This window comes from Balaenoptera ricei, chromosome X (genome assembly GCF_028023285.1).
Source record: "Balaenoptera ricei isolate mBalRic1 chromosome X, mBalRic1.hap2, whole genome shotgun sequence".
Taxonomy (NCBI): Eukaryota; Metazoa; Chordata; class Mammalia; order Artiodactyla; family Balaenopteridae; genus Balaenoptera; species Balaenoptera ricei.
The window spans coordinates 7,851,609-7,866,736 of NC_082660.1; the positions used below are offsets into that span (position 1 = coordinate 7,851,609).

The 15,128-nt window shown below is 47.4% G+C and overlaps 1 protein-coding gene and 1 pseudogene across 2 annotated transcripts in view; one reads left to right on the top strand and one right to left on the bottom strand.

Annotated features, from left to right (window-relative positions):
- CLCN4 (chloride voltage-gated channel 4) overlaps window positions 1–15,128 on the top strand; it is an 87,390-nt gene that overhangs the window by 35,037 nt on the left and 37,225 nt on the right. For both annotated transcript variants that reach the window (XM_059910800.1, XM_059910801.1), the window contains exons 2-3: window positions 6,044–6,198; window positions 10,879–10,978. In XM_059910800.1, coding sequence (XP_059766783.1) covers window positions 6,055–6,198; window positions 10,879–10,978 — 244 coding nt within the window. In that variant the 5' untranslated portion in view covers window positions 6,044–6,054. The remainder of the gene's footprint in view (window positions 1–6,043; window positions 6,199–10,878; window positions 10,979–15,128) is intronic.
- Window positions 9,341–9,463, bottom strand: LOC132358045 (U4 spliceosomal RNA; annotated as a pseudogene).

The window sequence follows — 15,128 nt, forward strand, 5'->3', positions numbered from 1 at the left end:
AATTTTTTGTTAAATAGCACCATCTTTTTGTTAAAGGTCAACAAAATTGACAAAGCTTTAGCTAGACTAAGAAAAAAAGGGAGAAGACTCAGATAAATAAAATCAGCAATGAAGGAGGAGACATTGCAACTGATGCCACAAAAATAAAAAGGATTATAAGAGACTACTATAAGCAATTATAGGCCAGGAAACTGGATAATCTAGAAAAAAATGGTAAATGCCTAGAAATATACAACCTGCCAAGACTGTATAATGAAGAATAGAAAATGTGAACAGACCTGTAACTAGTAAAGAGGTGGACTTTGTGATCAAAAACCTCCTAACATAGAAAAGCCCAGGACCAGATGGTTTCATTGGTGAATTCTATCAAATTTTTAAAGAAGAATTAATTCAGTTTCTTTTCAAACTCTTCCAAAAGAAATTGAAGAAGAGGGAACACTTCCAAACTCTTTTATGAGGCCAGCATTACCTTGATACCAAAGCCAGAAAAAGACACTACAAGAAAAGAAGATTGGAGACCAGTATCCCTGATGAGTATAGATACAAAAATCCACAACAAAATACTACAAACTGAATTCAACAGCATATTAAAAGGATCATACACCATGACCAAATGGGATTTATCACTAGGTGCCATGATGGTTCAACATCTGACAATCAACCCATGTGATACACTACATTAACAGAATGAAGAATAAAAATCACATAATCATCTCAATAGATGCAGAAAAAACATTTGACAAAATTCAACACCGTTTTGTGATTAAAAACATTCAACAAGCTAGGATAGCTTGTTGAATATGAAAAGCCCACAGCTACCCTCATACTCTATAGATCTTTCTTGCCTTTAAGGATTGGATAAAAGACCTAGGTGTCCTTTGTGTCTTCCAAAGTCCCTTTGTAGGTAAATATGGTTGTGTAAGAGAGATGCTCTTTTTTCAGGGTGGACCCCTCCAGTGTGAAGTTCGATTCCATCCTGTCTCTGTTGCCAGTTGTGTCGTCTGTTGCTGCCCCAGTCCTCCTCCCTTGCAGCTAACTTAGCCATCTTCATTTCTCCTCTCCCTCGGAGCCCTCGTAAATCATACCTGTTAGACATTGTTATGATGCTGCTACATCTACATGACAACCCTTTCCAAAAAACCCGGTGGCTTAAAACAATAACCATTCATTTTTCTCACGGTCTGCAGGTCAGCCGGGTGGTTTGATTGGGTCAGACCCAGCTGCTCTTGGCTGGGCTCACTCATGAATCTGTGCTTGGCGAGCCTGGATGATCTAGGGTGGCCTCAGTTGAGGTGACCCACCCTGACTCCATGTGGTCGCTCATCTTCCAGCATCTAGCCTAGGCTTCTGCTCATGGCAGAAGGCCAAGGAAGAAAGCAGAGGCCGCGTCGCCTTTGGGGTCTAGACTCAGTACATGCATGCTGTCACTTCCACTGCATGTCCCAAGGCCAGCCCTGACTCAAGAGCTGGAGAAATAGACTCTACCTCTTAATGAAGAGGAGCCGCCAGGTCCCACTGAAAATGCTGTAGATGCAGGGACAGGTAGAGAATCTGAGCTGTTTCTGTGTTCAGCCCCCTGTGTAGATTGGGAGTCAGCGAACGTTTTCTGTAAATGGCCAAATAGTAAACATTTGAGGCTTTTGGGGCCATTTGGCCTTTGTCATAACTACTAACCTGTGCCGTTGCGATGTGAAAGCGGCCGTAGACAATACGTAGATGAGCGGGCATGGCTGTGTTCTGCTAGAACTTGTTTACAAAGCCAGGCAGCAGGCCGGATTTGGCCCACAAGCTGCAGTTTGCTGTGCTCTGACCTCGACGATCCAGACCAAGTAGGAATCTCAGATGCAGGATCTAGGATGCTGTCCTTCCTGAAGTCATAAGCAGAGGTGTCATCTGCCAACAGAAGTGCTCTTATTGGAGGGAAGAAATAAAACCAGGTGAGAGGAGCAGGGGCTCCCCTCTAAGGTGCAGATGACTACAGTTGACCCTTGAACAACGTGGCAGTTAGCGACACTGACCCCCAGCACAGTCGAAAATCCACATCCTGCTCTCACTGCCTCAAAAACAAAGGAATTGATAAATGACTCACCCAAGGGCAGGAAGCTGAAACAGTACGGATAGAATCAGGACTCAAACCCTAGTTCTTGTGATTCCACATATTGGGCTCTCTAATTGAACACAAACTTTTCCCCTCCTGTAGGTAAAGATCTGTAAAACAAAAATACAGGTATGATATTTATTGAAAAAAATCCACATATAAGTGGACCCACCCAGTTCAAACCTGTGTTGTTCAAGGGTCAGCAGTATTTGCATCCCTTTGGGTGCCATATTGAACTTAACACAGGTTAAGTTTATTTCTCATCAAGTCCTTGGAGTTCATTCCTTTTTGTTCCTGTGTTTGGCTGGATTCTTATTTCTTATCCATCTATATCTCCCAATGGATCCCAGATAGAATTCTTTCCATTTTTCTTTTCTTTTCTTAAATTTTTTGGCCACGCCACACAGCTTGTGGGATCCTACCTCCTTGACCAGGGTTCGAATCCCTGCCCTCAGCAGTGAAAGTGCAGAGTCCTAACCACTGGACCACCAGGGAATTCCCTCATTCCATTATTTCTGACCTGGATGCCCTCTTTCTGTCTTTCTTAATCCGAGCTTCAGAAGCGAAGTCACCACCTCCTTCTGGGCCCCCAAGGAAAGCCTCCAATTAGATCTACGGATTAGATCATGTTTGTTTTCCTTTACCAATTATGCGTCTGATTGTCAGGACCATGACATGCTCCATCAAAGTTTAAAGATACATTTGTTCTCCAGAGTGACTTTTTGTTTCAATCATTATTGCCTGAAGTTGTTGCTTGACTAGAGATTTGGTTAAATTTCAGGTAACATGAACTTCTTTTTAATAGAATGTCCAAGTCTCTGCAATTCTTCGATCTGCTGGCTTGGATTTTCTTACGCGGGCTACCCATTGTGGGTCAGCAGCCTGCCATCTTCTTTTTCCCATCAGAGATTTTCTTTACTGCATATAATACAAGGCTGTTACCATCTTGTTTTTCTAGAAATGAAAATGAAATCTTTGCTTTCTAATTTTATTCCTTCCCTTTTATTATTGGTTGCTACTGACTTCTGCAATATGATTCTTCCCTGGGCATTCATCAGTGGGTATAGTTTTCAGCTTGGCATGGCTCAGACTTCAAACTTTTAAAGTTTTAAAGTAGCAAAGTTGCACAGACAGTCAATAAATCAATAACTATCGCCATTTTATTGCTTGTAAGGTGATTACTCCCCTTTGCCTGTAGCGACTTTTCAATTTGATCAAAATGCAGTTTTGTCAGGTCGTGGTTGAGTCCTCCAGATATAAAAATACATAAAGCCATTGAGAGAAGCCTATGCTCAAATATTTTAATAACTACCCTTCACTTCTTTAACCATCTTATTCCGGCACTTTTGTGGTTCCCGTCCTATAATTCAAATTTCCATGCTCTTTGCCAAAGAAATTTTGATTTAGTGCTTACTCCAACCTCTTGTCTTAGTAAGAGTGTATTATTTTTCTTGCTAACTGGTGGTGAGCATTGATCCTGCTGCAAAGCGTTTTCTCCGTGTCAAATTATTTCCTGTGTGATCTGTAAATCAGGTTCTGATGGTGGTGCAACATGGAAGATGTCTTGGTTTATTTGAGATTGTTTTCCAGACAAGTGGAGGCAGAATAATGTGAGTGGAATTGTTATCTTAGGCAGTAAAGGAAGAAATCCTCCACTTTGCTACTGCCCTGGCAGCAGGCACCCTTTTGACTGTATTTTAAGGAAAATTAGAAGTGAGGGCCCGCACTCAGGGCTGCTTGCCCGGGGCAGTGTGCTGCCAGCCTGGCATGGCTCTTGGTTTGTCTTAGTCTGTTCGGGCTGCTATAACAAAATACTACAGACTGGTTGGCTTATAAACAACAGACATTTATTCCTCACAGCTCTGGAGGCTGGCAGTCTGAGATCAGGGTGCCAGCGTGGTCAGGTGATGGTTCTTTTTCCAGTCACAGATTTCCTGTTGTGTCCTTACGTGGTGGAAGGGGCAAGGGAGCTCCCTGGGGCCTCTTTTATAAGGGCACTAGTCCCATTCTTGAAGGTACTGCCCTTATGACCCAATCACCTCCCAAAGACCCCACCTTCTAATACCATCCTTTGGGGGTTAGGATTTCAATGTATGAATTTGGGTGGGGGGACACACACGTTCAGACCATAGCATGGCTCACGTGGCAGGTTGTCCTGCCTCCTTGTTATCCCCATGGCATCCCCCCCGCCCCTGGTGCAGAGGACCACTCCCTCTGTGGATCACCTTGCCTCCCACCAGTGAGTTAAGTCTTAGCATTTTCACTCTGCTGTTGCTGTACATCTTGAATATCCGCAGTGACAACCGCAGAGGTTGTCTGTCTCAGTGGTCCGCTTTCTCCCAGGAGAACCGGTTACTGGTTTGACTACAATGATTTGGTTTTGAGTGGTATGCCTCAACCCTATTTCCCCCAGGCCTCTCATGTTGATGCCCTGCTTTTGCAGAACGTGAGGTTTTCCAGAAATGGATATAGTTGACCCTCATTATGAGCGGTTCCGTGTTTGTGAATTTGCCTGCTCACTAAAATGTATTTGTAACATCCAGAGCAATACGTGGGGCGCTTGCCCGGTCATTCGCACAGTGCACGTGCAGAGCCTCAAAAAGTCTGAGTTGCCAGAAATGCACGATCCTAGCTGAGGTTGGAGAAATCGGTGCTCTGCTGTCTTGTTTCAGTTCCCAGACCAGAAACAAGTGTTCTTTTCACAGTCTCTTTAGTGCCATATTTTTCGCATTTTTGTGCTTTTTTTATTGGTAATTTTGCTGTTTCCAGTGGCCTTGAAATGCAGGGCAGGCGTGCCTGTAGTGTTTCTAAGCACGGGAAGGCCGTGCTGGGCCTTATGGAGAAAATACGTGTGTTAGACAAGCTTCCTGCAGCGTGAGCGACGGTGCTGTTGGCTGTGAGTTCAGTGTGGATGAACCAACGACATATATTTGATAAGGTGTCTTTAAACAGAAACACACAAAACAAGGTTGTATACCGATTGGTTGATGAAAATGTTGTGACCAGAGGCTCGAAGGAACCTAACCCTGTATTCCTGTTGGGGACGGTGATTTAGTACTCACTAATTCGGTGGCCATGGTGACTTTATAGCACATAACTACCACGAATAATAAGAAAGTAACATTTGTCAGAAACAGACTCACAGACTTAGAGAATGAACTTATGGTTACTGAGGGGAAGGGTGGAGGAAAGGGATAGTTAGGGAGTTGGGGATTGACATGTACACCCTGCTATATTTAAAATAGGTAACCAACAAGGACCTACTGTATAGCACAGGGAACTCTGCTCAATATCCTGTAACAACCTAAATGGGAAAAGAATTGGAAAAAGATACATGTATATGTATAACTGAATCATTTTACTGTACACCTGAAACTGTCATAACATTGTTAATCAACTATACTCCAATATAAAATAAAAAGTTAAAAAAGAGAAATTAACGTTTGTGTCTCCCCAAAATTCATATGTCGACACCTAATCCCCAATGTGATGGTAGGAGGATCCCCAATGTGATGGTATTGGGAGGAGGGGCCTTTGGGAGGTGATGAGGTCATGAAAACTGAGCCCCCATGGATGGGATTAGTGCCCTTGTGAAAGAGACCCCAGAGAGCTCCACCAGACGAGGACACAGTGAGTAGATGGCCATCTGTGGACCAGGAAGTGGGCTCTCACCACACACTGAATCTCTGAGTGCCTTGATCTTGGACTTCGCAGCCTCCGGAACTGTGAGAAATAAATATGTGTTGTTGATAAGCCACCCAATCTATGGTATTTTTGTTTTAGCAGCCTGTGCTCACTAAGACAGACTATATGTATCTTTCATCACAGCAGAGGTGCCTATGCTGAAATGTCTTTCCTGTACAAGAAAAGAGCGCACGTGGATTGTTCTGCCAGGTCTGTGCAGATGTTCTGCTTACGTTTTTAACGGCAGGTTTTCTCTCCCAGGTGTAAGTAGCATGGTCAATGCAGGAGCGATGAGTGGCTCTGGAAACCTGATGGATTTCCTTGACGAGCCATTCCCTGATGTGGGGACGTATGAGGACTTCCACACCATCGACTGGCTGAGGGAGAAGTCACGGGACACCGACAGACACAGAAAGGTACATGCTGTTCATAAGGACACTTTGAGGGGAATCCCTTTGGAGGGCTGGGCCATGCTTTCATCGGACAGTCACTGAGCTAGAGCTTGGGTTCATGTGTCATGTGCTGAGCTAGGTTCTAGAGAAGAGAAGGGCTGGTGGGAGAGGCAGAGATGTGGACAGGTAATTATAATACCAGGTGCTTTGGGTGGAAGGTTGTGTCCTACAGAGGTGTGGTGTGGAGGGCAAGGAGGGGGCTCTGGAACCAGACAGATCGGGTACATCCTGACTTTGACACCTTTAGGCTGGCTGACTTTTGGGGTGCCATTTCTGGACCCCATCTTCTCATCTGTAAGGATGGAGTTAATTATACCAGAAGATTAAATGGGGCAGTGTGTGTATGAAAGCACATATTACAGTGCCTGGCCTCTAGTAGGCAATCAATATATATTTTTATGGGCTGCAGTAAAGTTACGTATCAAGTGCTGTGGGATCATTTAGGAGGGATGGTTAGGGAGGGAGTTTTTAGAGAGGGTGGGATTTCAGTGGGGTCTTGAAGGATGACTAAGAATTTGCCAGGCAGAGGAAGGGGAAAGGATTCTCATCACGAGTGACTCTTTTTTAGGTCACAGAGGCGTGAAAGACCGTGGCACATTTAGGCAGTTCAAGGAGCTCTAAGGTTTGGTGGCAGATTCACGGAAGGGGAGGACTAGAGATGAGTCCGGCCACGTGGACAATGGGGCTGCATTGGGAACGACTGAGTAGACCATGAAGAGGAGTTTAGATTTCCTTTTTTTTTTAAATTTTATTTTATTATTTATTTATTTATTTATTTATTTATTTTTGGCTGCGGCGGGTCTTAGCTGCAGTACACGGGATCTTCGTTGAGGCGTGCGGGATCTTTTCGTTGTGGCGCGTGGGCTTCTCTCTAGTTGTGGTTGGCGGGTTTTCTCTCTCTAGTTGTGGCGCACAGGCTCCAGGGCGTGTGGGCTCTGTAGTTGTGGTCTGTAGTTGTGACACACAGGCTCCAGAGCACGTGGGCTCTGTAGTTTATGGCACGTGGGCTCTCTAGTTGAGGTGCGCGAGCTCAGTAGTTGTGGTGCGTGGGCTTAGTTGCCCCACGGCATGTGGGATCTTAGTTTCCTGACCAGGGATCGAACCCGCTTCCCCTGCATTGTAAGGTGGACTCACCACCACTGGACCACCAGGGAAGTCCCTGGATTTCCTATTTACTTGTTTGTTTGTTTGTTTTTGGCTGTGTTGGGTCTTCATTGCTGCGCGTGGGCTTTCTCTAGTTGCGGCGAGCGGGGGCTACTCTTTGTTGTGGTGCACTGGCTTCTCATTGCGGTGGCTTCTCTTGTTACAGAGCATGGGCTCTAGGCACACGGGCTTCAGTAATTGTGGCGTGCAGGCTCAGTAGTTGTGGTGCACGGGCTTAGCTGCTCTGCAGCATGTGGGATCTTCCTGGACTGGGGCGCGAACCCGTGTCCCCTGCAGTGGCATGCGGATTCTCAACCACTGCGCCACCGGGAAAGCCCTGGATTTCTTTTTCATGGCCACAGGATACAAGAGAGATGCACTGCCAGGGGAGAAACAGGAAGCTTGGAAATGAGCTCAGGAGAAAGAGGAAGAAGATCTGACAGAGGGCAGTGAAGTGCCGACGGAGAGAGGCTTGGGGTCCAGATCCTTCACAGGAGCCGTTGCCAGGATGGAGGCGGGTAGTGGGGCCAGGATGACGCCCTGGCCGTGGTCAGAAGAGGGTGATGCCTTGGATGACGAGAGGGGAGAAAAGGGACGCGGCAGATTTCAGGGGGAGGCCACTGAGTTTGGTTTCAGGCGCTGTAAGTCTGAGCCGTTTGTCCAGCCTGTGGCTGGAGGTGGTCGGCAGGCGAGAGAACCCTGTGCAGTTCAAGGGCAGGGTCAGGGCTGTTGGTGGAGCACGGGGGGTCCTTGGCGTGCGAGTGGGCGCTGAAGCTTTAGAAGCGGCCCAGGTGGCCTGGGTCTGTGGAGAGAGAGGGGTCAGGAGCATTTGGGCCCCGGAGCAGTGCCAAGATTTAGCGGGTTCCGGGGGGCGGGCTGGGGGTCAGTGACCGATGCTTAGAAGAAGCAGGTAGAGGTGAAGGAGGGCAGCCAGCAGAGTGGCCACAAGTGAAAGGGGGAGAGAGTGGCGAGGACGGGGCCCCCTCCGCGGAGGGGTCAAGTCGGAGACGAAGCAGCCGCGAGGGGGCTGTCGGTGACCGAGGGAGAGCAGCTTCCGAGGGTGCGCTGAGGGGGCAGTGCCGTCGAGAGTGTGACTGTGTCGCATCATTTCACGCAGGTTGACAGGGAAGGAGGCAGAGAGATGTGTAGGGAGCGAGGTAGCGTCGAGAAGCTGACGCAGCCGCTTGGCTCCGACCTGGAGGAACGGGGGAGCTGGGGCGCCCTTCCGTCCGGAGCAGGGGTCGTGGACTGTGGCCCTCGGGCAAATCCAGCGCAGCGCGTGTCCGCTTCCTTGGCTCGCAGCCCCGCCCGCGCATGCGCATGCTCCGTATGCCTCCTTTTGTGCTACAGCAGCAGAGTCCGGTAGTTGCCACGGAGACCATCTGACCTGCCCAACCGAAAATAGTTACTTTCCGTCTCTTTACAGGAAATGTTTGCCAACCCTTGCTCTAAAGGGTCATGAGGGGAATGATGATCTCAGGAATGTAGGATTCTGTTAACACAGGGAGGCAAAGGGGTCCTCTTACAACGTGTTTAGATGTAACCATCTGCCTGGAAAGCGTGATCCAGGCTGGCTCATTCAGCCTTCTTGCTGTTAATCAAAACTACAACGAGGTATCACCGCACACTGGTCAGAATGGCTATCATCAAAAAATCTACAAACAACAGTGCTGGAGAGGGTGTGGAGAAAAGGGAACCCTCTAGCACTGTGGGTGGGAATGTAAATTGATACAGCCACTATGGAGACCAGTATGGAGGTTCCTTCTGTTTTTATGTTTTGGTTTTTTGGCAGCGAGGCACTTGGGATCTTAGTTCCCCCACCAGGGATCGAACCTGTACCCCCTGCATTGGAAGCACAGAATCTTAACTACTGGACCACCAGGGAAGTCCCCTGGAGGTTCCTTAAAAAACTGAAAGTAGAGTTATCATGTGATCCAGCAACCCCACTCCTGGGCATGTATCCAGAGAAAACTCTAACTCGAAAAGATACATGCACCCCAATGTTCATTGCAGCACTATTTACAATTAGCAGTAATCACGCCTCGGATAAACCTCATTGGCTGTGATACTGCCAATGCACAAAGCTAACAGCACTATTCACAATAGCCAAGACATGGAAGCAACCTAAATGTCCATCGACAGATGAATGGATAAAGAAGGTGTGGTACATATATACAATGGAATATTACCCAGCCATAAAAAAGAATGAAATAATGCCATTTGCAGCAACATGGATGGACCTAGAGATTATCATAGTGAAGTAAGTCAGAGAAAGACAAATATCATATGATATTGCTTATATGTGGAATCTAAAAAAATGGTACAAGTGAGCTTATTTACAAAACAGAAATAGACTCACAGACCTAGAAAACCAACTTATGGTTACCAAAGGGGAAAGGGGGTGGGGGAGGGATAAATTAGGAGTTCGGGATTAACAGATACACACTACTATATATAAAATAGATAAACAAAAAGGTCCTACTGTATAGCATAGGGAACTATATTTAATATTTTGTAATAACCTGTAATGGAAAAGAATCTGAAAAAGAATATATATATAAGTATAACTGAATCACTTTGCTGTACACCTGAAATTAACATTGTAAATCAGTTATACTTCCGTTAAAAAAGAAAGTTCTTGGGACTTCCCTGGTGGCGCAGTGGTTAAGAATCCACCTGCCAATGCAGGGGACACGGGTTTGAGCCCTGGCCTGGGAAGATCCCACATGCCGCGGAGCAACTAAACCCGTGTGCCACAGCTACTGAGCCTGCGCTCTAGAGCCCGCAAGCCACAACTACTGAGCCCACGTGCGTCAACTACTGAAGCCCGCGTGCCTAGAGCCTGTGCTCCGCAACAAGAGAAGCCACTGCAATGAGAAGCCCGTGCACCACAACGAAGAGTAGCCCCTGCTTGCCACAACTAGAGAAAGCCCGTGCACAGCAACGAAGACCCAACGCAGCCATAAAGGAAGGAAGGAAGGAAGGAAGGAAAGAAAGGAAAGGAGAGAGGGAGGGAGGGAGGAAGGAAGGAAGGAAGAAAGAAAGAAAGAAAGTAAGTAAGTTCGTTCTTGTTGTTAACATGTAGCCTGGAAAATGAAAGAAGGAATTGAAGTCTTTGTCGAAGAGGGTCTTTTGTGAACAAAATTTACGATTTAAGCTAAAATAGTGATTTGTATTCAAAACGGTGACACCAAAGTGATGTCTTCCTTCAGAATGGCTTTGAAATAATAAAAGATCAAATCACACTTAGTGAGGTTTTTTTAATTAAGTGAATTTTTTTGGATTCTTTGGAGACTGTTATGCCATCTTTATAGCTCTGTGAACTAGAAAGCCCATTTAACCATTGTGCTAGGTAACTGAAAGAATCACGTAAGTGGCAGTCTAGTTGCTTCATTATATTCGTTTTCTCAATCACCGTGTGGCCTGAGGAAACAGTTTCAGAGAAGGAAGCATGAATTGGAAGGTGTATCCATGCCAACTCCAATGTCTTTCTGTTTCTAGATAACGAGCAAGAGCAAGGAGTCCATATGGGAGTTCATCAAGAGCTTGCTGGACGCCTGGTCGGGATGGGCGGTAATGCTGCTCATCGGCCTGCTGGCGGGTACGTGGGGTGTTTCTCTTGTTCTTCATGCGAGGGGGTTGTTCCTTCAAATACCTAAGAGCACAATGCACGACGATGCACTTAACATAAATCTATCATCAGTAAAGCAAGAAGGCCCCAAGGCACGGACGGGCCCAGGTGCGGTCATTGGAGAGCGGTACCGAGAGAGCGGGTTGGCCCTTTCCACACTGTACAGAGGTTTACTGCCATGCTGGATTTTACTGAAAGCACACATTTCACATTCTATAGTACTTGGCCCTGTAGAAGGCGAGAAAGGACGGGAACGTGTTGATCTCTAAAAATAAAACATCCTATGAGACTGGCCTTTACTAACACCGGCAGGCCCTGAGATGAATTGTAAACATCGAGAGACGCTCACTGTAACGCGAGACACCACAGGGTCTGAGGTAGGCCCGGGGGAGGTACCTCCAGCCCATGGGTTGTTCTGGCCCTCAGGGACTCCGTGTCCTTCATTTGTATAATCCCAACACCGTGTTTGTGAGCAGTAGCTGTTTCCAGAGTGAACGAATGAGTATCTGGAGGGGACACCTCCCCTTTTAATAGCAAATGCACCAGCCCTCCGTGGAAATTGTTTCCTGAAACTTACTTCCTTTTAGGAGGCTGTGAAGGTTAATGTCTCAGAAGAAAAAAATTTGATCATGCTAAAGAGATTCCATTAAGAAAACCCCCCTGCCTGTAGTAACACGCTAGTTGTGGTGATAGGACTGATTAGAGAATGGCTGTGCGATACAGGTTGAATATAGTGCATACTTGCAGAGCACCTGCGGGGCATAGAGTAAGATTTTGTGATTAGAGGACTTGGATTTCTGGCCGCCCTGTCACTCGTTACACCTACAGCGGTAGGAGGGGCTTGGTTGCCAGGGAGGGACTCCCTGCCTGGCATGTCCTGAAGGGCCCAGGAGAGAGCTGAAGGGGCAGTCCTTCCGGTCACAGCAGCTGCCCGCCCCTCCCCCCCGCCCTGTCCTTCCCCTCCCAGCGGCGCGCCCGGTGTATATTGGCAGCAATGCTGGGAGGGAATTCGAGTTCATGGACATACGGCGTTTTGCCACCCATTAGTTTGGCTCTATGAAGACCTTTAAAGGTAGGTGGGGGGGGTGGGGAGGGTAGTTTGCTGCGAATTTTGATGTGTTTCTTTAGAAAAGATTTATAAAGCTGTATACCCTGTGTTATTCTTGGCTCCTGGGAAGGAGGGATGAATACGGAAAATGAAGGAATCAGAGTAGATGTCTTGGCGTCCTGCTGGAGTCACACAGCATAGATTTATCAACTGATCTCAGATCCCTGTCGGGCTGTCTTTAACAAGTCAGATACCGACCATCGGGCTTCACTGTTAATCCGATTTCCATCAGTTCTTTCAGGAAGAATCACCTGGGGAATTAAAAAAAAATGCTGCTGCCCAGGCTTCAATTAAATAGTACCCCTGGAGATGACACCCTAGCACTGAGTAAAGCCCCCTTTCCCCTGTGATTCTAATGTGCAGCCAGGGGTGAGGACCACTGGAGAAGGGCGATCCCATGGTCACATCAGCAGGTGAATATAGGAGGGAGGCAAGAAAGGGGTGATCTTGGCAGTGAAGGTGGCTAAAGTGTTCTTTTGATCTGGATGAAGGAAAAGCCAGAAAACTGCCCCATTCACCTTCCCGTTCCCCAGTGGCGAGCCCCAGGGGTCCCACTGTCTGGCCTGTCACCTCCTTAGTGGCAGCCCAGACATTATATTCCGATGCCCAAGACGGAGAGGCCCAAAAGCTGCGGCTCCTCTGCAGGGCATTAACCAGGAGCCACCACTGGGTGTCGCTGTTGCTCCACACAAGGCAGTTTTTGTTCCAATGTCATCTGCTTGAGGTGTTCTCTGACCACCTTTTCTAGAAGTACGTCTCTCCCTCTCTGAGCCTCGTCGCCCGCGCCCACTATATGTATGTATGTGTGTATGTATGTAACAGCTTTATTGAGATATAACTCACATACCAAACAGTTCACCTAGTTAAAGTGTACAACTTGGTGGTTTTTAGTGTATTCACAGAGTTTTGCAACCATCACCAAGGCCAATTTTAGAGCATTTTCATCAGCTCCCAAAGAACCTCCCTACCCTTTAGCTATCAGCCCCAGTGCCCCTAGCCTCCTCTCAGTCCTGGGCAACCGCTAATCTACTTTCTGTCTCTGTAGATTTGCCTATTCTGGACATTTCATAAAATGGAATCGTACAATATATGGTCTTTTGTGACTGGCTTCTTTTACAGCATAACGTTTCCAAGGTTCATCCATGCTGTCGCGTGTGTCAGTACTTCATTCCTTTTTGTTGCCATTGTAGGTGGACCACACTTTGTTTCTCCGTTCAGCAACTGTTTGGCTTTTGTGAATATGCTGTTGTGAACATTTGCGTACATGTCTTGTGTTGGGTATATGTTTTCATTTCTCGCGGGCAGATGCCTAGGAATGGAAGTGTTTGGTCAGGTGGTGACTCCTTGTTTAACTTTTTGAGGACCTGTCCGACCGTTCTCCTGCACCATTGTAGGAAATGGCTGCCATTGGAACGTGCTGTATTCTCCTCTCTAGCACCTACCACCTTCTGTTGGAGCCCCTCATTTACTTACTTATTCAGTCTAGTGTCTTCTCGCACAAGGTGAGATTCCATGAAGGCAGGGACCTGAGTTTGCTTTGTTCACTGCTGTACCCCAGGGTGTGGAACAGTACGTGGCACGTAGTAAGTAGGTGCTCAATAAATAGCCCTTGAGTGAATGGATGGACCTGAGTTTTCTGATTTTCACTCGTTTGTTGCTCTCATTCATTCAACATGGATATATAGTTCCAGCTATGTACCTGATGTGAATACAACAATGGCCCTTGCCCACTTAAAGGGGAAACAGGGTCTAGACACCTGGCTTGATCCCCACTGTGGCACACAAACCAGACAAGAGACTCCCCCCACCCTTATAGACTAGTTGGAGTGAGTGTGTGTGCGTGTGTGGGGTGTGTGTGTGTGTATACACATATATATAAATATTGATCATATCAGGATGTGGTAAGTATGGTGATGGGGGAATGCCTGGGAAGTATACTTAGCCCAGACTTAGGAAATCAGGGAAGCCTTCCTGAAGGAGGTGATATAAATGCCAGCATCTGGAAGATAAATAGGAGCCTGCCGGGTTGGGAGAGGACAGTGCTATCTGAGGCGGTGCAGAGAGGAGGGCCTGGTGTGCCAAGGAACACTGTGTGGGCAGGGTGTGGGATTCGTGATGGAGAGAGAGGAGCCTGGAGAGAAACGTGGGAACGGCGGTCAGAGCCTGTGCGCTGCTGAGGATTCGGGTGTTCTGGCTAGAACAGTGGGCGACTGCTGATGGAACCAGGAGAGTGGCAAGGCCAGGTCGCCTGAGGCTGGTGTATGGCTGCCTTTGGTGTTGATGCCGGTGGGGAATTGATGTTGTAATGAGGATCCAGTAAAAGTGTGAAAAGTTTGGTAGCCCAAAAGTATTCCCTGCCTTCGTAAAAGACTGGAATGGGTTATTCTAGAAGGAGACCTAAAATGGCCTTCTCTGACCCACTGCACACTCGATTTTATCCCACTTCTATCGGCCTTTAAGATAGTTATTTACTTATGTAGCTCCTCAGTCCTTTATCCATAATTTTTTAAAAATCCAGAAAGTTCTAACAAGTGAGATTTTTCAAGCTGGATTCCATTTGGTGGCAAAACTTTATTTCAATGACCAGGCTGTTATAAATTGTTTTGTCTCCGTTTTGTCTGAACCGTCAGGTTTCCTGGAGGATACTCATGTGTGTGATCCCAGCATCCTGCCCCAGAAGCCGCTGAGGGGGTTACATGATGTATAGGGTGTAGGTACCCTGTTTCTAAGATTCGGAAGGGCTGGGTTCTGAAAGCCGCTCGGCCCCAGGGGCTTGCGGTGGGCTCAGCGCTGCGGGTCTCTCCCTCCCGCCCGATCAAAGCCCCCCGAGGACAGCGTATCGTTGGCCTTTGTGTCTCACTGGGCTGGGCACCACCTTTGCCACACCTGGTGCCCTGCCACTCGCTCAGGTGACCTCAAGACTGAAGAAAGAGGCTTCCTGGGTGCGTGGCAGCCCGGGGCATGGGCACCGCCGCCTGGCCCTCCGGGCGCACGTGCTGCCCTGGCCCACGC